We start from the raw sequence: 27,328 nt of genomic DNA on the forward strand, positions 1-27,328 counted from the left end.
GCGGCACATTTTTAATATCTCAGGTTTATAATGCATGATGTTGGCAGTTTAATGAAGAGAGATACTCTCAAATGGTAGTCTGAAAGTATTTTCTTTGCAAGCAAATGTTGGTGTATTTTCCAGAGAAAGATTGTGTTTAAATAACTAATAGATTATATAAGGTCAGACTGTTTGCTCAGAACTTTTCAGTGGTTTCTGTTTCCACCAAGACAATTGGTTGAAAATTAGAATTCTGTCTTCCCTTAAAATATTTATGTAATGTTTATGAGTAATGGAGATTGATTTTTGAGCAAAGAAAAGAAGTATATCCAACACATACATGGTTCAGAATACTGTCTCACTATAGTGCAATATGCAGATGAAAAACAATTTGGATGGTGTTTTATATTTGAAATTATCTCATCAGTGATATAAACTGCTACCTTTGATTTCTTTCTTGAAAATGACTATATTTTGTAATACTTGATATGTCTGAGAGAGCAAACATACACCGCCATATGTGGCTGATGCTTCCATTACAATCTGTTTTAAGCCACTCTTGTATACATTTGTTATTCTAAAGCAAACTAAGTACTTTTTCATTTTCTAGTAGTGTTTATAAATGTGGTTTACATAATGTGATGAATCTAACATCAACTGCACAAAGCTGCCTTGGAGCCTGTCCATCACATTTTAATAACATGACATATTCCTTTCGTGCTCACAACTGGTCCATGTGCGGTGTGGTCACATATTTTGGTTTTAGTTAAGTTTTGGCTCCTCTCAGGCTGGACTACACCATTTAACCAGCTGAGTATACAAAATCTGCCCTTCAGCTTCTTGTAGTTCAGTTTGATTCTTCAGTATCTATATATAAATACATGAAAAATCTTTTTTATCATCATGCATAAATCAACTTCTGCTTGTTAATAGTTTTTTGCATGTTTTTGGCAGCTGATTTAAAAACTCCATCAAAATACAGTTTCTTTTGTAGTCAATGTGCTCAGTCCCTGATGTTTGTTAGCAGCACAGCAGTATTGCAGGGCGGGTCCATAATTTACAATATTGAGAGCTTGTGTACAAAAAGAGCCATAAAGTCAAGTGTACATGTCCAAACATCCATGGGATTGTCTGGCTCATCATGGCTTTTATGGATGCAAGGATGTGGTGACCTGGAATGAACGGAGAGGCAAAACACCACCTGAAGGGTTTTTCACCCTTGCAGATAGTTTCTGTTGCCTCTGGAGCATCACTTAACTTTGTTCTATCTCAGGCTATAGATTAATACGATTTCCTCAGTGTGGGAATGCTAATTTCAGTGGCTCCCACCTGGCTTATTCCCACCTCGATGCTTTTCTCCTTGGTCCTGTGAAAAGGTTTGTGCACCAAACTGTGTCAGGAAACTGCTTTTCCTGATCATTGAAGGTTTTGAAATGAGTTTTGATGTCTGTACATGTCCATTGTCAGTCATGCTTGCGATGCTGCTCACAGGTTTGGATAATGTGACATGGTGTTTTTATGGAATGTGGGTATTTATCTGCCTTAGAGACACTGGAAGCATCAGACATTCTTTAATGGAAAATCAAACAGTAGTTAAAATCAAAAACTCTGCAACCAGTGCCAAACTACTGAATCACTCCAACAATAAGTTCTAAAGGAAAATTTTCTGTTCCGGAATACAAGCTGGACTGAGAACATTTCCTCCTAGATATCAAAGCATTTACTCTGCCCAAGTTCAACAATGCCTTAAAAAAAACCCCAAATCTTGATCACCTGCAAATGCTGAATTTCCCCCATTTTCCCTTCTGTTTTACTAAAGAGGATGAATAATATGGAATGTAAATGAAAGCATGTTCTTAGAGAGCCTTTGGGTAGATTCCTATTGTTCAGAACATAAAGGCAATGCTTAAAGTGGTGACTGTCATCAAGTTCCAGTGAGTTGTTAGTTTTAATAAAAAAGAAATGTGGCCATCTAGTCCAGAAAAAAAAATATTTAAAGCATGTTGGAGTGAAAAGATAATATCATTTAATTTGGAATTAATTTTTCCTAACTTCACAACAAAAGTAATTTACATTAATTAAAAATTCAAAGGCCGAAATGAAGATGACTTTGGCTCAGTTTGTGATTGTTAGAAGTGGAAGCAGTTGAGTATCACATTCCTGAGATAGTAATTAACTACAATTTACACTTCTTTGTGTAATGAAAAATCTGGGTATGTAAATGTTTGCATGTACTTTGAGCCCATCTGTTTCGTAGATGGAAAAAGTAACAAGGTCTCTAGGAAGGTCTCCAAGCTCAATGTTTGCAAGTTTTGAAACACACAATTTTTCGCTTTGGAATAGTAGCAATGAAAGCATTTGTTTCATTACTAATCATTAGTATCATTACAAATAATAAGGAGGGTATCCTCTGATTCAAGAAGTGATTTCCCTGTCATATTAATTAACTCAGCCTGTGTTCAGATGTGTGTTTTTATCCGTGGGAATTTTCTGGGAGGGCTTCATTTGTTTCTCATCAACACAAAAGCAGTAAATCTGTCATGCAGGGTTGGGTCTAGTTCTAAATACTCCCAAGAAATTGGGAGCCTTCTGAAAAAGTCTGATTTACTTTTAGCTAAAGACTGCTGCTACAGTTTTAGTATTACTTTCTCATAATTATGCTACCTTTAAATTGTAGGGACTATGTAATATATATTATGTGCCAGTGGGCATTTTTAAAAAGGCAATTAAATTTGCTTGAATCACTTCTATCCTATAAAGTGTTTTGTTGATTTTTAGCATTCATTTTTTCCCCTTTCAGCTGTAGTGGAAAATCACAAATAAGTCCTATCATTACATTTTTTTAAATGAAAAATGAAAAAAAAATAGGATTATAAAGACTCCTATAGTAAACCAAAAGAAAATGTAGAAACTAACAGAGAAGGGCTGTCAGACAGATGTCCTAATACACTATTTCCAAAGGTATTTATCTGCAAATACAGGAGTGTGTTAGTTAAGAAGTTTGGTGCCATAGATTGGTTTGCACTGCTTTTTGTCAGAGACAGAAATCCACTGGATGACAGAAGCTTCTTTTACCACTCAGTGGAAATATTTATGTAAATTGAAAGAAAACATATGTCATAATTGTATATTAACTTGTGGTATGGAAAAGGTGATCTGTTTTGTAGAACAATTTAATAATTGTAAAGTAGAGGGTATTATTTCCTTCTTGACCACTTGTGTTCTACAAAGGATGATTTCCATTTGGTTTTACCACAGCAGAATAAAGGAGCCTTGACTTTAGAAAGTAACTTACTAATGAATAACTTTTGTTTCGTTAAGAAGCAAATTACATCTTAATTTCATAGAATCACAGAATGGTTTGGGCTTGAAAGGATCTTAAAGATCATCCAGTTCCAACTCCCTGCCGTGGGCGTTTCTCAGCATTTAATTCATACTGTGACTGTACCTTTGCTTCATGGTTATTAGAATTTCTGTTTTTTCCAATTAATGGATAAGATGTACATCTCACATTAACCCAGAGGATGTTCTTTGCTCAGGTTGGAAAGAAATTAAATTATGCTAAAATGGGAATTAATCACTGTTTCTGTAATTTAAGGTTTTACCAGAGGCTCTCAGAACAGCCTTCAAAATAAATACAGAATACAGGCAATGCAGATTAATTTGAACCCATATGTTGTTAAGAAAGAGTGTAATTATTTTGATGTTTCCAATGCTAAAACTAGACCAACACTAAAAAAATCAGTGGGTGGCAGGTTCAAAATAGAAGGAAATACTTCATGAAACATTTATAGCTCAGCTGTGGAAATGTGCAAGAAAGTGAAGTGGATTTTAATGTTTCATATAGACCCAGAAAGTAATTGGTCTAATTGAAAGAGGAAAAGTCTTGCTTCCTGAGTTCTTTGTAATGAGAGCCAAAGTGAGCTGGAAAGAAAGGCAGAAAGAGTTTTCCCTGGAAGACTTGTAGTGAATAACTTGAGTAAGTCCAGAACCATCCTGCATTTAGAGGGAAGCCATAGATGTTTATACAGAGCTGTCAGTGAAAAGGGGTTGAGAACCACAAAATGTTCCCAAGGGCTATTGTTCCCTGTCAGTTTTTAAGGAACAGAATTAGTGAGGCTGGAGTTGGCATAGCCAACTTTCAGGGGTTTGGAGAAATTGCTGTGAAGAAAATAAGTACATTTTAATCCTTTTTCCTAAGTTTAATCCTTTAAAAATACCATTACATAACTCACTTAGAAGATTCTTGTCTTTGTTGATAATGTTGTTGAAGACCTAATATTTCCACAGCTGTGTTCAGTATTACTCCTTTGAGAAAAATATCTGTCTTGTGGAAAAAATAAGTCAGCTTTTATGCATTACTATCATATGAAAAATTGTCACAGAGAAACATAGATTTGTTTCAGTAATATTGCATGGAAAACCTACAGATTTATGTGTATATTCATAATACTGCACACTTGGAATGGAAGTTCTTTTCACTGAATTAACAACACTGCTTCAAAGGGCTTTGTAGGAAATAGTGTGTTATGATCTGATCTCACTCACTCATTTGATATTAATTTATCAAAGATACATTAATATAAATAAAAGCCTAAAACAGAAGTAATGAATCAGAAGTTTGCATTCAATAACTGTGTGGAAATCTGCATCCTGTACAAAGAATTAAACACCAAACAAATAGAAATTCTACCAAACAACAGTAATTGTTTACTCAGCGGCTGTAGGAAGTTCCTTACATAACAGACTATTAGAGATTACAAGGTAAACGGTTTTTAGGATGAACCTTTGAAATAATCCAATTCTGAATGCTTTAATTTACTTCAATCCTTAAATCCTTGGGGGGGAAAAAGGCCATTTATTGAATGGAGCCAGGATGGCTTAAGCAGACTGGAAGAATATTGTCTGGGGGGATTCTCTCAGTTTTTGAATATTTGTTCACTTGTAGAGACTACAGAGAATGTTTGTGTTCACTGTGGCTGGCACAGCTGTAGGAATGGAGATGAAGCCCTGGGCAGGAGCATCACTGGCCTTTATGGGGAAAGTGAATAACCTCTGTACCTCCCAAACACCAGGTGATGTTTTGAATCCAGCCTAAAAGTTGATGGATCCTATCATAAATAATCAGGCATTTCCCCCAGCTGCCTTACTTCTAATAGCCAGAACAGTTTTGCATCATTTATGCTCTTGTAGAAAAGAAAGGTTTATGAAGGAAGCTGTAGTCTGGGAAAGAGACAGTGTTATTTTTTCTTTACATTAATATAGTCTTTAAATTAGTTGTAATGCACAACATTCCCCAAGCTGAAAAAATTGCAGTTTCTGAATACAGAGCTTTGTAGTCAATGCCCCAGATAAACCCTATTACACATAGAACTCCCAAGTAAAAATAAGTAAAAAATGCTGATTTTAGTTACCAGAGCAGTTGATTTTGGGGGTAGCCCTCTGGATTCCCACAGAGAAGCATCAATAGAGGACAGACCTGTAGGAAATGTAGGATCTGTAGGATACAGATCAAACTCTGCTGCTGGTTTTAGTGAGGGACTGAAATGGAATGGATCATGTGAGCTGAATTGTTCAGCTACTGGGACGTAGCAAGAAGTGAAGTTGCCCTCAGCCTTCAGCCCATCTATCTCTCTGTTCAAATGAGATTCCCCTTTTTATCTATATATATTTTTTTTTTTTTAATTTTTTTTTTCCTGTATTACCCTGCAACACCCCACTGTGGGAATTTTTACCAGACGTGACTGCAGAGCAGCAGCAGTCGTGTGCTGCTCCAAGGAACTCCAGAGCAACGACCAGATTGTGTGCTGGGAAACTTTATGAACTGTTCACAGGCTGATAGTCAGTGAACACTTGTGAAAATGAGGATGATTCTGTCCAGCACCAGTTAGGCAGGATGAGGAAGGATGAGGCCGGGCTCTATGGGAAATGCACAAGCAGAACTGTCCTGGGCCAGGTCAGAGCCCAGCTAGGCCAGTCCCCCAGCTTTGACAGCGACATTTCTACAGAGAAAGGGCATTGCTGTTTCTGGGCTTCCTTTGCTCCCATTTTCCTTGAAGCAAAGTAAAGCTGTGGTTTTGGGACAGATGTTTCATTTAGTTTTGATATTCACCCAGAGGTAGTTTGGGTTTTTTCTGCCATTCCCAAGGAAATGGCTGGAGCTGTGTCAGGGGAGGTTTAGGTTGGATGTTAGGAAGGTGGGTGGTGGGGGACTGACCAGGCTCCCCAGGGAATGGGAATGGTCACGGCCCCAAGGCTGCCAGAGCTCCAGAAATGTTCAGACAACACTCCCAGGCACAGTATGGGATTGTTGGTCTGTCTGTGCAGGGCCAGGGGTTGGATCAATGATCCCCATGGATCCCTTCCAACTCAGAATATTCTGTGATCCTTTTAAGACTGATCAAACAGTATCCAGTTGAGAGAAGCACATTTACTGTGTGAAAAAGTTGACACCATAGAGGTATTCAATCTCCTGGTTTACTTTTGCTTTACTAACTGGAGTGTTTCAGTATCATAAAAGGGATAATAATTTACCATAAATAGGTTTCTGGTGTGGTCAATGTTCTATGCAATACTCAACTCTTTAAGTTCTTTCAGAGACACACAGTGATGCAGAATGTGTTCTTAAAGGTACTTTAGTGACCCAGTAACTCTTGCATCATGTAGAATGGAAGATTTTTATGAAGAGTTCTGCTTGATGTTCTCCACTTATTAAACTGAAAAGGAAAGAACAGTGCTGTGTCTTTATGGGTCTCTCCTGATGGAATTTTAATTTGAGAACAGGGTGTCTCTTAGCAAGGAACATTGCATCTGTAATGAGACTTCATAACCTGGTTACTGGGAACATTAAACACTATATTTCCATTGAATTTCATTATAGCAGTTGTCACAAAATTGTTCAAATTACACTTGCAGGCAGCTGCTTGGTACCTGGATTTGTACAAAACTTAGGAGTAGGATGTTAATTTGTTGGGGAAAAGAGAAGCTAGATTCATTTTGATCATATGATTGTTTCTTAATGTGGAAAAGGAGATCTGTTTAATACATTTTAGAGGTTTTTAAGTGACGTCTTCGCTACTTTTAGATGGAAAAAGTGTTCCAACATTTTTCCACAATACTTTGGGCCTTGAGGCTGAACAGAAGTTGTTGACATCTTTAAATCAGAGCTCTTATTTCACATGTCTGCTGTTTTTTCCCCCATTTAAAATGGTCTTTAGTGTGCCAAGAGAAGTAAAATTAAAGCCTTGAAATAGTTTGGGATTCAATGGTAACTAGCTATAAGAGAGGGGTCATGTTACTAAAGATGCAATAAAAGCACGGTTCTCTTTTGTTCATTAGGAAACAGAAATGTGTGTCTGCTGAGCAAGTCCAACATATAATTATCCATCTTTTTGCATGCATGTTTGTACCTTTTTCACTTTACAAGACAGTGAGACTGTTCTGCAGGGCTTCTTCCAAATGAGAGTTGGGATGGTTCACTAAACCTTTAAATTCTTCTTGCAGCCAAAACTAGCTTTAAAGGAAATCTCTTTAAAAACATTCACTATTTCCAAAGGGCTGGCTTCACCTCTGTGGTTGGGATGTTCTACAAGGTGGTCATGGTGTGGTTTTGACCCCTTAGAACACTGATTTAACCTGAAGTTTGGTCTTCCAAAACCTGATCTGTAACTTCAGCGAGAAGAGGTGGTGTAGAAGTTGTAACAGATATTGGTACCCCAAGTTCTTTGTTGTTTTGACATTGGTTGTTTGGTGGAGGCTGTAACTCCAGAGCAGCTCCTTGAGGTTACACTTAGAGCTGAGGAGAGATTTTGAAGCTTCCTGAGGAACTTTGCAGAACACCAGAAATTGTATTGGTCTGCAAAGCCACAGTCAGCAGGCTTGTTCTCTGCAAACTGCTTCATGCAGAAAGTTATCAGGGTTATTATGTATAATTATTTTGGTAGTATTTACTCATAATTTTACTATTTTTCTGTCTGTAGACTTGTCTGAAAATTGTATAAATTGGAATATAAACATGGTACTTAAATTAGAAAATGTTTTCACAGGAGAGTTTCCACCATTTAATACTGGTATTACCACACTACATAAATGATAAACTATTTATTTTGTTGCTCTGATGTAACTGTTTATAAAGCTGTGACTTCAGAGATCTTAAAAGTTCATTGATTTCTTTCAATAAAAGCAAAAATTTTTAGTAGAGAAATGTTAACATTCTGCTTCCCAGTTCTGATAGTTATTTCTTTTTAATGTGCTAAGGGGTTTTTGCAGTAGGTGCAAGTAAAATGGATATCTCAGAATTGAAATTAAGAAATTACATCAACCACTCTCTAGTGTTACTGTAACAGTGAATTAACTCAGTGAAATTCACTTTGTCATGGGCAAATAAAAGCAAGTGGTTACACAGCAACTCCTTTTGGGGGCGAAGTTGAGTGATTTGTAGATTTGTCATGGAGGGATCTCCATTAAATTAAAATAGAGAAGGGTAGGTAGCATGAACTCAACATTTTTGGGGTCTCAGAGATACTAATAGCCTGAAAACGTGGGCATTAATAATGAAAATCTCATTTTGGGAGGTATTTGATGCCTTTATTTTTCTGAGGTTTCCGTGTGGTTTTTGTTGGGTTTTTTCCCTAAGAAAAATCTTTTACCTTAGAGAAATCACTGCTTCTAATTGTTCCTTTAAATTCAGAAAGCTAGCCAAGCTCCCATGGAAACAACATTATTTTGTTGGAGACCTCTGCAGTTTTTATCATACCAGAAGTGCCTGTCCCTGGCTCAGGCACATCCTCAAAGTTCCGTCATCATTTGCTCAGTAAAAATGGCCATGTATTTTATACCCTATGTATTAATTTAGTGATAACCACAGGATGTCTTCTGCTACATTTCAATTTACAATGAGATTTAGCAAGTCTTGTCAAAATTCTGATGTGTGATACTTGAGCCAACAATGCAAGTCAGAAATCTAAACCCCCAAAAATCCTCCTATGCCACAAGGCATTGTGGTTCTGGAATTGCTGTGGCTATTGAATCCAAACTTCTCCTATTCTGGTCTCTTACTGATTATAAAATATCTTTCCCACTTATAGTTTCAGCGTTCACACCTTGTATTCACATCTGTTTACCTTGCATTGTCTCTGGCTGGGTTACTGAGTCATATTAAGGGTTCTGCTGTACTATAAGTAGTTTCCTCTCTGAAATGTTTAAAAAATTCTGATGGAACATCTCTGCAGTCTTAGAAACTTACAGCTGATTCACTCTTGAATTCATCTGTGAGTAGAAGTCAGCTGCATCTGTGTGTGGAGAACAGGAGAAATAAGAATGCTGCTGTGCATCTCTCAAATGCAATTGCCTGGCAGAAACGGTGCTGGATTGGCTTAGCTGGATCTCACTCAAAGCAGTTCTCATGAAGGACTTGCCATGAAGCCTCTCCCAGTATTTAGATACTTATTTATTTATTTTCAATTATTTATGTATTTTATATATATATACAATATTTCATAAGAGTTCTGAGTCTGATAACACCAGAACTATTATCCATTCTCAATCCAAGCCTTCTCAAAGTGTATTCATTTCCAATGTGAGCCTGCAAAAATTATTTACTCAAATATATTTTAGAGTGTAAACTAGCTATAGTAGTTTTGTGTTGAGCTGGCCTTGCATATTTTTATCGTACTGGTGGCCAAAGATTCTGAACTTGTTCCCATGTTTTTCTTGACAAAAATTCTCAGGTCATTGTGTCCTAGGAGTCACAAGCTGTAAAATGGTCACAGTCCTGTTTACTTGTTTATAAAATTCTTTCAAGCTCACTGTTGGGAAGTGATGAGAGTTTTATAATAAAGCACATTCCACTTCCAGTATAATTAGTGATTCTGAAGGGTGGATTTGAGCTGCTTCCATCTGACATATGGAAATGCTGTGCAAGTTTAATTCCCTGTGTATTTCTGAAGTAAGCAAGCCCATTCGTTGCATACCCTTCATCCCTTGGCTTCTTTCTCCTGCTTGCTCTTCTGCCTCTGCTAGTGTTGTGTTCCATTGCAAAAACATTTTTCCTTCAGTCTTTGTCTCACTTCCGGGGCATTACATTGGCGTTGTAGCTTTACTTTAGGTCACATTCCATTGCTGAGGGTTTCTCATAGGAACAACTTCCACACTGTAATGTCAGGCAGGCTTGATACTCATTGTATTAAACCCCCAAAGGAATAATCTCAGTCCAATTACTTGCAAAAAAATTCACTTTTATGGTGTCTTAATAGTGAAAAAGCACATATTGGAGAAAAAAATATGTTATTGGCCTTAATAAATCTTGATTCATCTGTATTTTAGTGGTGTTATCGCCTGCAAATTCCAGTGGAGAATTTATTGTTGGTCTTACGAGTCTGAATGTTTGATAAGAGAAGAATCTACTTGAATGATAATACTTGCAGCAATATGTGGTGTTTTTCTTAAATTTATTATAAGACTACACATCCTGTACAGTATAAAAATCTAACAAACTAACTATGGTGCAAATGAATGGAACCTGTTACTGTGACTTTAAAAATAATTTTAAAAAATTAAAATATGCTTTGTTTAAAAAAAAAAGCATCCAGATAGATATTAATTGCTCATTCCTCTATGTCATCAGAATCTGTGTTTGAATACAGGAAGCTTTTAGGGTCATCTAAAACAAATAATTTTTTTTTCTTAACAATTCACTTGGAAAAGACCTTAACACTGCAGAATGTTAGGTTGAAAATCCACTCCTGTGTGTGTTTTAACAAATTTGATTCCTGCTTTGCTAGAATGTTCATCATTCAAGGACTTTTATCTTTTATGTACAATTTTTACCATTGATGGTACCACTTAAAATGTTTTAAATTCAGTTAAAAAAGACAGGACCAAGTTGAAGGTTTGGTTATATTCTTAAATCCTAAAATCTGATCTTATAGAAGGTGTACCTGGGGGCACAGTTTGACCTGTTGTGTTTAAGTAGAATAGTGTTAATAGAAATAAAAATAGATGTCATAATCTTAAGCTTCAATTTTTACATTTAATGGTTTTATAATGTAACAATATGAAGACACACACTGGTACCTTACTTCAGTATATAATATAGAGTATCATATTTATGGAAGTGGGAAGAGTTTAAAACAGAAATAAGCAAACCAGTGAGTAGAGAGAATAAATAAAGCAGCATTTCTAGAGATGGGGGTTGAAATGCAAAATTGGGGGGTTTATTTGGTCTTCTGTGGTTTAAGAACAACACTGCAATAGGATCTTATGCATGAAAATGAATGTGGGGAAAGCTTCCTTGTGTTGATGTAGTTGTTTTCAAGGTGAACATGTTCCAAGTGGGAATCTTCATTCTCCTCCTCACTGTGGTCATGCTCATCCTCGTGGTTGGTCTGAGTCCTGCAGATGCGTTCTGGGGGCACTGTCCTGTGACACAGGGCAGGAATCATGTTATAATAATTCCAGATAACTCTTAACTTCATCATTTATTTTAGAGTTGATGTCTATTCAAATATTTGAAAATGTTAATCGGTGCATTAAATTTTCTTGATTACATATTTACTGAGGACTTTCAAAAGCCATTCTTTGCAACATTCTCTCCTTACATTGTTTTCTCATTTATATAATATACTGAGTTTTCTTGAGGAAAGTATTACCATGTGTTGCTGAATGGAAACTTTGTCTGACACATGGGAATTCTCTCTTTGTCATTCCTTTGCCTTACAAAACAGCACAGAGGGCCTGGATTGCACATGTGGCTCCACAGCTGGGGCTGCTGGAACCTGCTCACCAGGTGACTCCAGATGCTGACTCCTCCCATTATTTTGTTTTCATTTTGGGCTCTGCTCCAGAAGCAGAAAAGCTGGTGATTGCTGGTGATGAGCATTTTCAATAACTGTGAGGAAGGGTGAAATCTCACTTTTATTATATTAAGGAATACTGCCAAAGAAAATTCAGGATTCATCTCCTCCTTTATACTTTTCTAACAAATATTTACTTAAAAATAACAAATTCCTAAAGCAAAGCATGTCTTATTAATTTTAATGTCATTAATGTAATAAAAAACTTGGAAAGTGTACCTTATTTTATTGTTGTTCAGTCTTAGAAAACGTAGTTTTCTCATTTCATCAATCCCAAATGGTACAGCCTTCAATTCATTGTGATCCAAAAAGAGCTCCCTCAGGGAGTGGTAAGCTCCAAAAAACGACACTGGGTCGATGCCATCGTCGGTGAGTTTGTTAAAGGACAGGTAGAGATACTCCAGCCCTGGCCTCATGTGGCCAAACACATAGCCTGGAATTCTTTCAATCTGATTTCCTATAAGTACCAGATGGAGTAAAGATTTTGGCAGATAGGAGGGAACATGATATAACTTATTATAAGAGAGATCGATTGACTCCAAGTTCCTGCATTAAAGGAGAAAAGAAAAAAAAGGCTGAAACCTCTCTGAGCTCCTGCTCTGGCAGTGCTGTGTTCTGTACAAGGCTCTGCTTTGTGGCATTACCAGGGAATGAAATTGCCAAGGGAAATTTGTTTCTGTTAATGGGGCAGAATGTGTTTTATGGAACATGGTCATGCATAATTACTCTGGGAATAGAAAGAATGAAGTCATGAATTACCAATCGAGCACAATGATTTTTTTGATGGGAAGAGATCTTCAGTAATGAGGAGGGGGGAGGCCTGAACAGGGGAATCCCAATGGACTAATTTGGGATTGCTGCAATAATGAGTTACACTGAAGACCTGGGATAACCTTGGGATTTCAGTCATTATCCCATTAACAGGGAGTTGTAAGCTTTGTTCTGAAGCCCATTGGAAATGGAATTGTGTGAAAATCGGTCCCATGTACTTCACTTCCAGGGATGAGAGATGCTGTCAGTAGTAACAGTGTGGTTGTTTTCAGCTTCAGGAATTTGCAAGTTCAGGAATCAAGGGATAGAGCTGCAGCTGCCAGTGATGGCCAGGTACTCTGCTCAGCTTGGCAAATGTTTTAGCAGGAAAATCAAAAGCACTATCATCTTTGACTGCTTACACTCTCATTGCTCGCTCTGCTTATATCCTGTGCTTAGACAATGCAGCTGCATGGTCTTTCCTGTGTCTTACTGACTTTCAATAATGTTTAATCCAATGGGAAATAAGGCTAGGACAGTATTAAATTATTTTTAAATTACCTATGAGATAACTGTGTATCAATACTAAATTACCATATGATTGTATATAGTATTATTTTTAATTAATGTTTGTTTTTGAATGGGTGGTCAGAAAAAATATTGACTTTCACGTTACAGTACAGATTTGAGGTAAAAGATCTTCTAGATTACACAATTAAGCAAAGGAAATTTAGAAAAATTAGCGTAGGAAAACAAAGCATAATTACAATTCTAAGTTAGAAGTAATGGAGTGCAAATATTTCTTTGGTTATCTGACTCACTAAGAACAGAGAAAAATAAAATAAATGTATTTTAAATGTCTGGTACTTACTCTTGGTTTATCCAAGCCAAAGGTGCTATCCTGTGCTCTTCTAATTTGTTATGCTTTAGCCCAATGATGTTAATGTTTCTGGTATGGTTAAAGCAAATTTCTGATACTTCTTCAATTTGGTTATGTTCAAGATATAACTCCTGTAAGTGCATTTGGGAAGAAAATTTGTGAGATCAGAATAGGCTGAGTTTTCCCACTGCAAATTCCAAACAGAGCAATTGCCTACCCCTGTATTACCTGGTCTATCTGTTAATTCTGAATCTGAACCACAGTCAGTTTGTAGCTGGAGTGGGACCTTCAGAAACACAATTTTTCAAAGCAATTGCTTTGTTTTCTCATTTGTGAGAATACAGATTGCTTTGAAAGGGCAAACAGAAGGAATTGCATCTTTTTGGGTGTTTGTTGGGGGGTTGTTGTTATTAGTATTTATTTCAGTTGTCTTGTTTTCTTTTTACCTCAAGAGTGGCAGGTAGACCTTGTGGGATAATTCTAAATTTATTTCTTCCCAGTCGCAAATAAGAAAGACTTTTCAAAGGATAAAAGGCCAAAGGACTGACATTTGCTTCACTAAGTTTATTTCCTTCTAATTCCAGAGTGACCAAGTTCTTTAAATCTAAGGAGAAAAAATTTAATTTCAGTTAATTAATGACATCTTATATCTTGTTAAAATAAATGTTCATCATTTAACAGTCGTAAACATTACCCAGATCAGTTCACAGCAATGAAAAAATAAAATTAACTGATTTTATTATGTCATAATCATGGAATTATATTGTTTATAAATTTGTAGAGCTTTAAAGATTGACTGCAGCTTTATTTACATTTTCCTCTCCCAGTCCAAATGGAAAGGGCAGCAGTTGAGCCAGTTTAGATGGGACCCTTTTGGCAGGAGAGGAAAGGAAGCAAAAAAGTCCATCAAATTCTGACACAGATAGTACCCTTTCTTTTTTCTTTCTCTTTTTTCTATCAGCCTGTGTTTAAACTGGCTTAAAATGTTCGTGGTTAACTCCAGTTATATTCTCCTTTATTTTTCATGGACATCAAATTCTGTTCACTTCAATGCAATTTAAAAATAACTGAAATGGTTTCATCACACATAAAGCCATCAGGTTAAAGGTGAGGATAATAGCTATCTTCAACATGCTGCAAATTCACCTCCACTTAGTGACCCTAAATATAAACTGCTTTGGGAGAGGAGCAGTTGCATAAGGGAAAATATAATTTTAAAATACTATGTCATGCAAATCTTTCAGCTTTTGTTGCCTTTTGAAAACATGGCACTTTAAAGCTAGCAATTACTTTTCTATGTCAAACCAGGCACGTTTGGTTCAACACTCAGCTTTTCAAATTTATTTTTAGCTTCTCATATGTTTGATGTTAGTTTTTAAAATACCTTTTAAGCCGTCTTCATCAATGGCATGAAGTTGGTTATCATTTATTTTTATTTCTTCCAAAGTTGATGGCAATTCAGAGGGAATAAGTACCAGCATATTTCCATCCAAATACAAACGTTTCAGCTTTTTCAGGATCTTATCACGGGGATGAAGAAGAGCACTTAGATTATCAAAGTGCGAAATGTGCAGTTAAATATTCAGTTAAGGTTTTCTTAAACACACATTTTGTACGGTTTTTCAGCAGCAGTGCAGTAGTATCCAGTGTTTTGAATTAAAAAGTATTGGTTTACTCCTGTCAGTTTAATTAATTAGGTTAGTTTCTGCGAAATATTAACAAAAGTGCCAGATAATGTCGCGTGTGACTGGAAGAGCTTCCCCACAGCCCTGCTGCAGTTCCCCAGGATCACTGTTTGCATTCCTGCTGCTCTCTGTGAATTGTGGAGGTATTGCCTCACTACACTGTGCAGTATTTAGGGCTTCAAAGTACATGCATTTAGAAATTATGTGCTATCCTCTTCTCTTGTGAGCAAACCGATGATTTTCTGTGGCTCAGCAAATTGACTCAGGCAGAAAGACAGCAACTTTCAGTAACTGATGATTTTTATGCTTAAGCCAGCTTGAAAATTCAGTATGAAAAATTATCATATCTTAATTTTAATTCTTGATTATGGTGAGAGATTTCTCAAAGTAGCTGTTGAATCATACACTGCTTACTTATAGACAATGTAAAATGGTTTAGATCCATAAACTGAAAAGCAAAAAACATTCTTTTAAGCAATAATCATTGAGAGGGTAGCAAAAGAGTTAGACTTACTTTGAATGCTTTGGGACCTATGCCAGGAGAGGTAATGTTATTTTTGCTCAAATCAATCCATTCCAAATTAGGTATCCCATTGAATGCTTCATCTGAGATTGTAGTGATGCTATTTCCTGGGACAGAAGGCAAAAAAAAAAAAGTTTTAATTATGAAATACAGTCTGTACCTGAAGTGTGTAATATTGCACCTAGAAAATGTATCACAAAAAATAGCATTATGGACAGTATTTTTGTGTAGATATATTCATCTTAGTATTTAAACACTGGCATGCAGGTCTAATGTTTTTCATTCCTTGTTTTAAAGGTTTAGCTGTAAAATTAGTTCTAAAACTTCTATGTTAAGGAATGACAAAGCATTAACAGTGCTGTTGACTGCATTTAGGGTGGATGATGTTACAAAAGTCATGCAAAGTAGACCCATGAATTACCTGTAAGGTCTAAACTTGTTAGGTCTGGATCTGAGATGGGAGGTATTTGTGTAAGTTTGGCATTAATGCAGCTCACTGTGGTGTCCGAGGTGGAACATCCAGATGGCAAAGGAGGAGCTTCTATGGGTGGAACAGGAATTGGGAAATGAGATGGAATTCTGAAAGCATCATCATCTTCATCACTTTCATACTGCACATCTCTTGCAGCTCCCGTTCTGGGGACAGGCAGCTTCTGTCTGCGACGCCCTTTGTGCCTCTGGCGATTCTTTTTGCCTTTCCTTTTTTTTTTCTTTTCCCCTTTTTTGTGACCCTCCTTGTCTCTAATCTCTATCACTTCTGTTGGAAGCAGCTGATCTTTTTCCATTTGAGTTTGTGCTGATGGCAGAACACTGGTGGTGTCGAGGTCCTTGGGGTCTGGGGAATCACCAGACAATTCACTGACGTCATCCAGTGAAATTACACTGGAGTCCAACGAGGAGGCTAATGAAGAAAAGAAAACCAAAACAACACAAAAGAGTCTGATGAAACTAAAATATTAGTAAGCACTGTTTCCCACATACAGTAAAAAATTATGACTATAGAATATTATTCCTCTTAGAATACAATTCGAAGAATAATAATGTGGTCTTAAATTGCTGCTTGAGAAAGGAGGCACTTGACTGAGAAGTGATTGAGGCAGCCATACAGAACAGTTTGTACACAGCTATGATTCCTGACAACTCAGAGAAAAAGGTGGAAAAATTAATATAGCCTTCATTATTTTCCTTTTTGACTTCTTTTTAATTATGTGTTTTGTGTTGATGGAGGTGTCTAAAGAGGAAAAATAATGTGTCTGGGAGTGGGAGGTAATTTGGAAAAAATTCACAAAGGTCAAGTCTTGTTCTCCTCCAGAAGGAACTGTCAGGGGAGGAGTTGGCTGCAGGTGGGGATCTCACCAGGGAAATGCATTAACTCCATTACCAAAATGCAGTTTTTACTTCCATAATAGGACAATTCTAATAAAAGAAGTTTAAATGTCTCAGTCAACATGACTTTCACAGTTCTAGAGTGAATTCCTATGATGTCTCATCTCAGTGTCACACACACATACACATGAGGATAAATATTTCTTACAGTAGGAGGAGATTGAGTTCAGTACTTTGCAGGTATATAAAATATTGGGAGTATGGGAAGGAAAGGAAGGAAATCACATCTCATATTTATCTCCTCCATTCCTTTTCTTTTTAAAGGTACTGATTTTGTTTAAATTATTGTGAAAAACCAAGATTGTAGTTCTGTGGTTTCTCTTGTGAACTGACTTTCTGCTCTTGATTTACATCAAACTGCTGCATGTTTTTGCACTCCTAAAAAAGATTTACCACTCTGTATGTCTAATACATCAGTAACAGCCAGCAGTTATTGATTGATCCTTTGTAAATGGAAGTGGGCTAGAAAATATAAATAGATATTATTTCTTTGTACATTCACAAAATTCTGTAAAGGGAGAGGGAAGCAGAAAGGGGAAGTAAAAAATGAAATACAATTATCTTTACTATAGCATACTTAGCATCATCTTTTCTTTAAATGTTGTATCAAACTCATCTAACAGAGTACTTGGAGAAACCGAGGTCAACTTGAACAAAAACTGTGAAGAGCTGCTTTTATCATGGAATTCAGGATAATGTGTACCTTGTAACTCTTGGGATCATTAAATGCAGTGTTTATGTAAGGGTTTAAACCAGGCAGTTTCAAAACAGTAAATCTGTGGTGTCCCATACCAGTCTCAGAACACACTGGGCAGCATTCTCCTGCAGGAATGACGGTTTGGGGACATTTCAGAGGGTGACACATGGTTGTGTCACAGATCACCTCTCCCTTGGAGCAGAGACAGGTGACGCAGGGCTTGGGAGACCACACGGCTTTGTCGAACATGATCATCCCGTTAGCTGTGCACTGCCCCTTCTTCCCTAGGAACAGAAAATGGGAAATTGGAGTTAAACAGCTTAAAAGTAAACCAACAGTGTTCATTTAAAACTTTGGAAAGAAGCACTACTATTTTGTTCTCATTTGGAAAATATGTAAAATACACCCTATTCAAAGGCTCTTATCATAATTCCTTACTTTTCATCACTGCATTTTCCTCAGCTTATTAGTAATCTCCAGTTATGCAAAACTTGTATAGTTTTTTTCCAGACCTTGATCTATTCCTCTCTTGTGCACTAGAGAGCTTTTCTAATATCTTGCACATGAAATGAGAAAGGTTTAGTAAGGCCTTGTGGAACTGGGGAGGTAACAATATTCAGTTTATAGTGACAGCTCATAGGCTTGGTGGAAGTAAAGTCCATTCTGGGGTGACTGATAAGAGGCAAAAATATCTGAAAAAAAACATTTTAAAAACCCTCTTTGCTAGAAAAGCAGCAATCTAGAACAATCTGTGCCATAAAATACTCTGTCTCTCGAGTTTCTGGACATGTATCTACAAAAGATTGAGATCTTCCCAGGGTACCAGTTGAAATTTTTAGAAAGAAATGTAATTTTGTAAGCTCCAGTCAGATATTCAGTAGGCAAGTGATTTGGAGAACATGGAGATTTGGGAAGGAAATTAAACCCAGTCTCGCTTTGCTTCCAGTGGTGGAGTTTTACCTCAGCAGAATCTTCCCTGGGCAGTTCTCACCCAGACTCCAGGATAAACACTGCACTTTAGCACGATGCTTTTTTATTTTTGGTCTTTTGAAAGGAGGAAAACCAAGGCTGAGATTCTTCATCCCATGCAAATATTCCTATTTTTGCGTGTACCTCTAAATCTTGTTGAGAAGCTGAACTCCCTCATACCTTCCTTTTCCTCTTTCTAATCAACCTAAGAATGCATTGCTGAAGTGTTGTTTTGAGATGAAAACACATTTCCAACTTAACTTTGTTCTCCCTGCACATAAAGAAAAAGAAATTTCCTCTTTTCCTATTCAGTTTGACTTCTTCCTTCAGGTGAAAACTAAAATGGTAGGAACATCTTATATCACCTGAATCTGCGTGCCAGGAGACTTTCACTTGTGGTGCACAAATGGTTTTTGGAGGGGTTCTTTGCCGCGTTTTCCCACACTCTGCCCTGCTCCATGCCTGGGTGTTTAGTTTTAGTGAGAATATTCAGGATAGCCTCTAAATAACCTTGTAAGACTATTCAGTAAATATTTGGTTTGAAATGTCTCTGGATTAGTATTTGTCTCAAAATGAGGCATTTTGCAAAATCTTTCAAGGTAGTCCTACTTCATAACAAAGGTTCTTCCATTTTCCTTCTACTCAAAGACAGAGGATAGCAATCTGTTTTCTCCAATAAAAATGAGTTCTCAGACTCATCCAGTTTGGATGATCCTCTATATTCCATATATTTTAAAAAATGCTTTGATTTAAATTGCTCTTAGGATGGAAAAGGCAAGAAATTAAAGTTTTGAGTAGTTGCATCTTGGTTTTTCAAGGTCTAGGACATCTCTGCATCATTTCAGCTGCATAAAATGCTCTAAGGAACTCCAGCCATGTCAATTGGAGGAGGAGAGGAATTAGCCCAGGCCAAGTGCTAGTTGGCTTTAAGTCCTTTGTCATTCCACCCAGGTATCTGCAATCCAGCTCTTTGCTGGATCCTGACTTTAGGGTTTATGTGCTTGCCAGTACACCACAGTATTTCTTTTCAATAATCTCCAAAAGAAACACAAAAAGAATCCTGCACTTTCTCATGTTAAACAATAAAACATCAGTTCTTCCAAAGGAGCATACTCTGGCCTGAGAAGAAAATTCTTCTGTGCTTCCTAAAATTCTTTCTTTTGTTTTAGCTACTAGAGTGTTTCAGAAGTGTGTGCAAATCTTGTCTGAATAAGCCTAAAGATGAGTTATCAGGCTTGGCCTCTGCAAGCTTCTTTAACAAATGATCCTTTTTTTTCTGTGTACTTGAGAGTTGCATAAAAGGCAGGAGCAGTGTGTGCTCAAAGACAAAGGTTTTACCCTTTTGGTGCATTGCAGAACTTCTGTCTGGCACTGTTGGGATTCCCAGAACCCCTGTGAGGCACAAAAGGCTGTGCTGAGATGCTCCTCAAATTTCCTGACCATTGAGTCACTTCAGCTTGGTGGTGTGAGCAGGGAGAGGTGGGGGGTGAGAGAGATCAGAAATGGTGCAGCAGTGAACATCCTACTCTGCTCTACCTAATGGACAACTGCAAATTACCTCATGTTGTGGCCAACTGTTTGATTTAATTTAAATGTTCACATGATTCTAATCTTAGATATGTCTGGTTACTGTTAAACCTCCATGTAGCTGTTAATTTTCATCCTGCATATATCTGTAAATTTGGGTGGGTTGTTTTTTTTTAGTCGACTAAGAGCAAAACAAGTAGCTAAGAGAATGGAAATTAATATTTGGATTTCATTTTCTTGTATTCTGAAGCATGATTAATAATAGTGTTCTATTATTTAATAGACTCTGTTTTTTCCAAATCTGACATTAACTTGAAAAAATTTTGAACTTTAAAAGCTAGACTAAAAAATACCTTGTGGTTCCAGTCTTTGGCAGATGAGCATAGGACTTTTAACCTTTGGAAATATGGTGTAAATTCAGCGTGGAGTTCCAAATAAAATGAGTTCAGTGGTTTTAGCTCAGCTTTTGGATGCAAGTCCAGATAGAAAGAAACAAGCGAGGCGGGGAGGGGGAAGAGCTGTGCATTATTTCAGCATGACTGATGGTCCTGACAGAAACTCTGGAATATTTTACATGAAGTGTATGCTACTTACGTGTTATTTTCCTCTGTTTAATTTTAAAAATACTTTTAAATTAAAAGTTTGACATTAGTAATATCTATACAATTTAACAGACACTGGAAATGCTGTAGTTCAGAGTTTTGCTAGTTTTTCTGTTCAAGCCCCTTCCTTTCAAATATTTGATTTGAAATGGTTCAGCCTTTCTGAAGTAAGGACTCACAACAAACAGTAATTGTGGAGAAAATGTGGCTGATTTATGTTTGGCTATTTGAGACCTCTTAGCTCAGTGGTCACATCTGTTGGGTGACACACTGTAAGACTTAAATTCTTGCTTATAAAAATATATTATTACCGTTTTATATGAATATGGTAATCAGGGCATTCTCTTTTTTTCCATAAAATTCATTAAATTGCATATGATGATTTTATTTGGTGTGTGATCTCTTGATGGAGGAATGGAAATATCTGTATCCATAATACACATTACCACAGCAGTGTGAAAACCTGGATCACCACAAAGGCAAGTTTTCTATAAGTCATACTGTTGAACTTCTATTAAATAAATCTGGGTTCTCAATATAAGTGGAGCATAAGAGTGGTCTCGTGTTGAATGAGTAGGATTTTTCTCTTTCAAGGGTCTTGTTTATAGTGTAACTTCCACATTAAGTGTTATTAGGGTAATTTCAAAATCAAGAATTATTCTCGAAAGTTTGCATGTGCTTTTCAAAAATGCAACCCATGCATAAAGTAAAAATCCAAATGTGAGTCTATTTTAATGAACACTGCTGCTACTGTGTTGAGGCCTCAGTGAAATGTAAATTGACTTAGAAGATATACTAAGCCATAAATTCTTCAAAATGGCCTTCAAACTTGCTACACGTTGGAAGTTATGAAAATACCCCAACAGATTTTTTGTTAGTTAAGATGAAAAAATAATTGATGATGAAAAGAAAATTTGCAGGAAATATTGCTGTTACCCAGCAAACAGTGTTCAATCAAAAAGCCTCATAATGCTAACTGCAGAAGGCTGCAGGTATGTGTGGAAGTAGAGCTAAAATAAAGTTTTAATGAGTTTATATGTCTGAAATGAAAAGTCAGCCCCCCCAGGAGCAGAGGAGGGGCTCTGTTCTCACCTGGTAAGACACTGTAGGTGCTCTCGTGTTCCCCCAGCCCCACCAGGGAGTCGAACACGCCCATCACGCTGTCATCGATGTTAATGAGGGGGATCCTGGCCTCCATCCCGGGTGCCCTCGGGTTCCTGTGCCTTGCCCAGGGGCTCCTCCCCAGCTCCCTGTGCATCCTCCTCCTCCTCTGCCTCCTGCCAGCACCGCCTTCAGCTGGGCAAAAATCGGCACACAGCGAGACAAGCAAGAAATAACAGAGCAGTGATGGTGCCTGCATGGTCTATGGGTCCCACAGAGTCCTGGAATGGGAAAAAAGAGGGAAATCAGGTACCTGGAAAGCTTTAAGGACCATATTACTCATACATGGCACTTTCCAAGGCAGGTGAACCAAGAATGTGGTAGGTCAATATAACCAAGCTTCTCCTTGGGAAGAAATTGCCCTCTGAGAGCTTCAGGGACTGATTTGACTTTAGTGATTCTCAACAGTCACAGTCAAACACGTGCTGGTTTGTGTGTGGGATTGCATTTGAAGAGGTGGTTTAGATTTGCAGTGCCAGCAGGCATTGGAAGTTCAGTAATTGTTGCTGCTTCCAGCAAGGAACTCCTTGAAACTTCTGAAAATTGTGTATTGATTTTTTTTTTTTATTTGTTCCAGAGTGTCGTAACTTCTGAGTGTGGGAATGGCAAAGTAACAGAAACATGTCCAATTCATTTGTGATGTGCTGCCCCAAATGCTTTTGGGTTGGCATTTCTGTGCAAGGTGGTTTTTTTACTGTAAATGAAGAGATGTTGCTTTTCTATCCATCTCTGGCCATCCTCTTCTCTAGCAGGATCTACTTGATTCTGCAGAGGAGACCTTTGGGAAGTTTGTGCTATTTGTGATATCCCACAACTGCTTCTCCAGTGGAAGCTTTTATTAAGTGTAGGCTGTGGTAAGGTCGATCTAGAATAGGTTGTGTTCTGCATTTACTTATTAAAAAAATTCAAAATAATTGAGCCTTCTTATGCTTGTGACAGAAAAAATACATTTACTGTCACCAATAGGTGGCATTCCAAAACAGAGCAGTCAGGATTCAGTAGCATGCACAGGAAGGATATCCAGCAGTGGACTGCTGTACCAGTGTGGAAATAAGACCCTGTACATCCAGGCTCATTAAAGATTTGTCAGAGCTCTGTTGCATAATTCTTTCAAACAAGGAATTATGCTGTCCCATGGCCTGTTTTAACTGAGACAGCAGAGACAGGAGACATTTGTGTTCTTGGGAGAGGGAGAATTAGCAAAGAACTTGGAGCTCTTGGGTTTTGTGGCCAACACAAGGCTTAGAGCATGGTTTTTCTCTGAGAGGAATAAAAAAATGCTTTTTCTTAATGTTCATCAGTCTGGCTTTACATGTCATCTTTCACTTTGGAGTTAATCTTATTATAACTATATTGCGTAAATATTGGACAGTATTATTTCAGGAACTTGAACTGTGGTTTTGCCTGAATTAGATTTTGTTAAAAAGCTTGTTCATCTTGGTATTTTCTGATTTATAGAACAGGTCACATTTTTGGTACAAATTGCAAATTTTGGTAAAAATTCTCACAGCATCTCCTGGAATAGAAGGTTTTGAAATGAATCCAAACTTTAGTTTGCTGCTTTCTGCCCCTCAGAAATCGCTTCCAAAATGCTGTATAGACTCTATAGCTTTTTATTTACAGCAATTACTGTTAGTTAACATCTCAGATAGATGCAGAAGCTTGTTCTCTCCATTGAAAATGCCTGTTCTTGTTAAGAAAGTGCTCATTTCTGAGTCCCTCAGGACAAATGAGCCAAAGCCTTTGGTGTCTGACTTGCGTGGTAATGAGTGGCTGTAAAATTACACAGGAAACTTCTGTTCCACAAGCTGGGCTGAAACACACCGAGAGCCCGCAGGGAAAATTGGATGTACAAAGGAAAGGCTTGACCATGTGTGTCCATTCTGTCAGGTTTCTGACATCTTAATTATGGTCCCATTTTTCTGGGATACTCTATAATAACACCATAGCTGTGCAATTACAATGCTGCTACATTACACTTGGGCTTTTTTAACATTTAACCATTTTTTTCCTGTGACCAGAGGCACATAATGGCATAACTGAAATACTTTTCCCTTCTCCATTTATTTTTAAAAGTCAGGAATAATATAGAGTGAATTATATTACATCAACTGTACAAATGTTAATGTACATTAAAAGATGTTTGGCTAAGAACTTAAAGAGTAAAATTCTATAGTAAAGAAAATTGTTTTAAATTGAAACTTTGTTTCATAAAGAACTTTTTAAATACAAATTTTTAAAAATCAGAAACAAAACAACAGAAAACACATCACACTCCCCCCAAAAAAATGTCTTTAGAAATTAATCCTGTTCATATATGTGAGTTTATATGCTATTTTGTTACATCAATTTAACTCTTAGGCACTGAAAGCTTAATATTGCTACTTTCAGTCAAATTGTGTTCTTTGCATGCACAACAGTGAGCTACTGAGTTCCTTTCCTTGGCTTAAGTTAACAAGTGCTGCCTCACATTTTAAGGCCCAAACTGAAAGGCCTTGGGTGCTTTGGGCCTTTCCTGCCATGTCTGGGATCCTCAGATTATCTCTCAGGAGGTTGTATTTTGTATAGGGCCAGCTAACTTTTAAATTGGGGAAAATTCAGCCTATTCAATTTATGATTTTTATAATAAATAATTTCATAGTAAAATAAAATTATACATAGTCAGTGTAGTGAAATTATTACCTGTTAGTGCTGCCAAATAGACTCAACATGGCTGCATTGCTATACCTTTTTTCATTTTACCCATTAATATTTAGATCAGGCAGAGTATGTGAAAGCATCTTTATTACCTTTACTTTGACTTTGTAATATGTTTGGTAATTTGTACCTTTATCTTCAGTAACTGTCACTTTGCTATTATGTTAATGGAAATAGTTAATTTTTAAAGGAGAGACCCTTTAGAAATACCAGAGTATCAGAATTTATTAAATAATCGATTTTTATCCATTCAGTCAAAATTCAAACACATTTCTAAGATGTCAGCGTAACTTCTCATGACACACAAGGGTTAAAGTGCTTTACCGAGATTTTTCACTCACTCTTTTTTAAAAGCATTACACAGAAATGAGTTACATTTACCCATAGCAGCCAGACCAGTTGCACTTTCCATTAGTTTAAGTTGGATATTCACGGCAAACATTCAGACAGAACAAAAAGCAGCTCAACGGGAATTGCACACTTTATCTAGAAAGGCAATTCTGTTCTAAATATAGCCCACATTATTTCATTTCAAATATTACATATTTGCAAAGTTAACATGAAGTTTAAGCCATTCAACACCATGCTTTAAGCAGTAATTTAAAATGTAAAACATTTTACCTTGTAATCTAACCTAACAGCAGATTCTGCTTGCTGTCATTTAGTCTCCCGTTGCAAATGAAACAAAATCTCAGTGATATCTTTAAAACAAACAGAGAAACTGTAGGGATTGTTGAAACATGTGAGATGATTCCTTAGTTAAGTCTGAAATAGCTTCTTCCCCTGGGGAGCCAGGGCTGAGTTCTGTGTGCAGAGCCTCAGCTCCTGCTGGTGCTCGGAGCACTGGAACCTCACTCGGGCAAATGAGGAGCAGCACAATGCCTTCGGTCCCGAGGCTGACAAGGCACAGCTGGAAATCTTTTCCAGTACTTACAGTCACATAAGGAAAAAGGAAATTGAGTGTTTTCAAAAGAAACAAAAAATATGTATTTTATTCGGTGCTGGTTTATGTATTTAGAAGTTTCGTTTCCAGGTGGCATGACTTTAATGTAGATTTATATAAAAGAATAAGATCTAATGCACTTTAGCAGATGTAGCCTTAACATAAAAACATTTATTAAAATTAGAACTTTTTTTTTCAATTCATCTTTTCCTAATCCCCTCCTCCATTTAAAGCCTGTCATCTATAAGCAGCAAGTCTTTTTGTTGAAGTTTTAGCATGGAAAGTTTTGCTTTTGTCTATTTACAGCAATGATTTCACTGCAAGTTGTAGCTTATGCATGGAAAATAAAACGACCTAAGTGCTTTCCCTTCATTTTTTCTCTTTGTAAGGCTAATTACATCCTGAAACATGATCCTGAAGCACAGCTCTGCAGAAGCTGCAGGGAAGTTGGTGATCCAGAGAGGAGAAGGGAGGGAATTAAGGGTACATTACCACAGGTCCTGTGCGTGCCAGCAGAGCCTTTTCCTGCATCCCCAGATCGCTGCTGAGAGTCCGGGTGGGTGATGGGATGGGTCTGCTGAGCTTCTAAATGACAAATTCACCTGGGACTCCGAGTCCTGCTGGCATTAAAAGTCCATAGTTTGCTTGAACTCACAGTCTGAGGAATATTTAGACAGATAGTCATGGAATGGTGTAACCATTGAGTTAACCATAATTGTTAACTGATGTGTGGTGGAAAGAAATTGGGAGAACACATTGTCCCTTTAAATAGGCATTCCTGCTGTGCTGTGCTTTGCAAAGGCAAAATAAATATTAAACTTTGGTAATTTAGCTGGAGCTGTTTGAAAGGAATGGAGACAGTCAATTGAATGGAGTGAAAAATCTGGATGGAAGGAGCCCTAAAGTTTATCCCATTCCACCCCCTGCTACAGGCAGGAACACCTTCTACTATCTCAGGGTGCTCCAAGCCCCGTCCAGCCTGGCCTTGGGCACTTCAAGGGATCCAGGGGCATCCACAGCCTCTCTGGGCACCCTGTGCCAGGGCCTCAGAACCCTCACAGGGAAGAATTCCTTCCCAATCTCATCTAACCCTGCCCTCATTCAGTTTAATAAGGCCATTTCCCCTGTCCTGTCACTCCAGGCTCTTGCCCCAAGTCCCTCTCCAGCTCCCCAGCAGCCCCTTCAGGCACTGGAAAGGGCTCTAAGGTGTCCCCAAAGCCTCCTCTAGACTGAACAGCCCCAGGTCTCTCAATCTCTCTTCATTAGTTAGGTGTGGATTCAGACACACATTGAGATCCTTCAGTCAGCTTAGAGGATTTAGGATTTTCTGTCAGGCCCTCTCTTATCATCTCAACTTTTATTAAGGAAGAAGTAAAGACAGCCTGGGGGGGTCTGCAAAGACACAGGTCCCTCTTCATGAAAATGGCATTGCATCTTCCTGCAATGAAAAGTAACACTTGAAAATTGTAGGAGCTGTTAAAGAGTGACTGTGGCTGCCTGGTATCAAGAAGATTTAGGATTTTTAATTGGAAAAAGAGGTGTCTTCAGAATGGACATCATCTGCTGCCTTTCAATAAGATTTAAATCTGTGTAAGATTAATAATTAGATTGCCTTTAATATTGTTATTTACATTAAAATTTTCCATATAAACTTGCCTGTCATAATAACTAAAGAAC

The 27,328-nt window shown here is 37.4% G+C and overlaps 2 protein-coding genes across 4 annotated transcripts in view; one reads left to right on the top strand and one right to left on the bottom strand.

Annotated features, from left to right (window-relative positions):
* CENPP (centromere protein P) overlaps positions 1 to 27,328 on the top strand; it is a 111,638-nt gene that overhangs the window by 68,836 nt on the left and 15,474 nt on the right. The gene's annotated exons all lie outside the window — the stretch shown is intronic.
* ECM2 (extracellular matrix protein 2) lies at positions 10,460 to 26,246 on the bottom strand. 2 transcript variants are annotated; one of them, XM_058844630.1, is made up of 10 exons: positions 26,144 to 26,246; positions 21,943 to 22,232; positions 17,848 to 18,036; positions 16,091 to 16,570; positions 15,661 to 15,776; positions 14,846 to 14,981; positions 13,908 to 14,065; positions 13,453 to 13,592; positions 12,051 to 12,377; positions 10,460 to 11,397 (listed from the first exon to the last, which is right to left on the bottom strand). In XM_058844630.1, the coding sequence occupies exons 2-10, from the start codon at positions 22,208 to 22,210 to the stop codon at positions 11,193 to 11,195; spliced, it is 2,019 nt and encodes a 672-aa protein (XP_058700613.1). In that variant the 5' UTR covers positions 22,211 to 22,232; positions 26,144 to 26,246; the 3' UTR covers positions 10,460 to 11,192. The 2 variants fall into 2 exon arrangements, with proteins under 2 accessions (XP_058700613.1, XP_058700612.1); XM_058844629.1 differs by lacking the exon at positions 26,144 to 26,246 and adding an exon at positions 25,330 to 25,555.

Source organism: Poecile atricapillus, chromosome 9 (genome assembly GCF_030490865.1).
Source record: "Poecile atricapillus isolate bPoeAtr1 chromosome 9, bPoeAtr1.hap1, whole genome shotgun sequence".
NCBI lineage: Eukaryota > Metazoa > Chordata > Aves > Passeriformes > Paridae > Poecile > Poecile atricapillus.

Excerpts from the sequence above, each read along its gene's own strand:
- ECM2 (XM_058844630.1), bottom strand. The coding sequence starts at position 22,210 with ATGCAGGCACCATCACTGCTCTGTTATTTCTTGCTTGTCTCGCTGTGT. Across the intron at positions 15,777-16,090 it reads AACAAGTTTAGACCTTACAG|GAAATAGCATCACTACAATC; the intron begins GTAATTCATGGG and ends CTTCTGTCCCAG. Across the intron at positions 14,066-14,845 it reads TGATGAAGACGGCTTAAAAG|ATTTAAAGAACTTGGTCACT; the intron begins GTATTTTAAAAA and ends TTTTCTCCTTAG.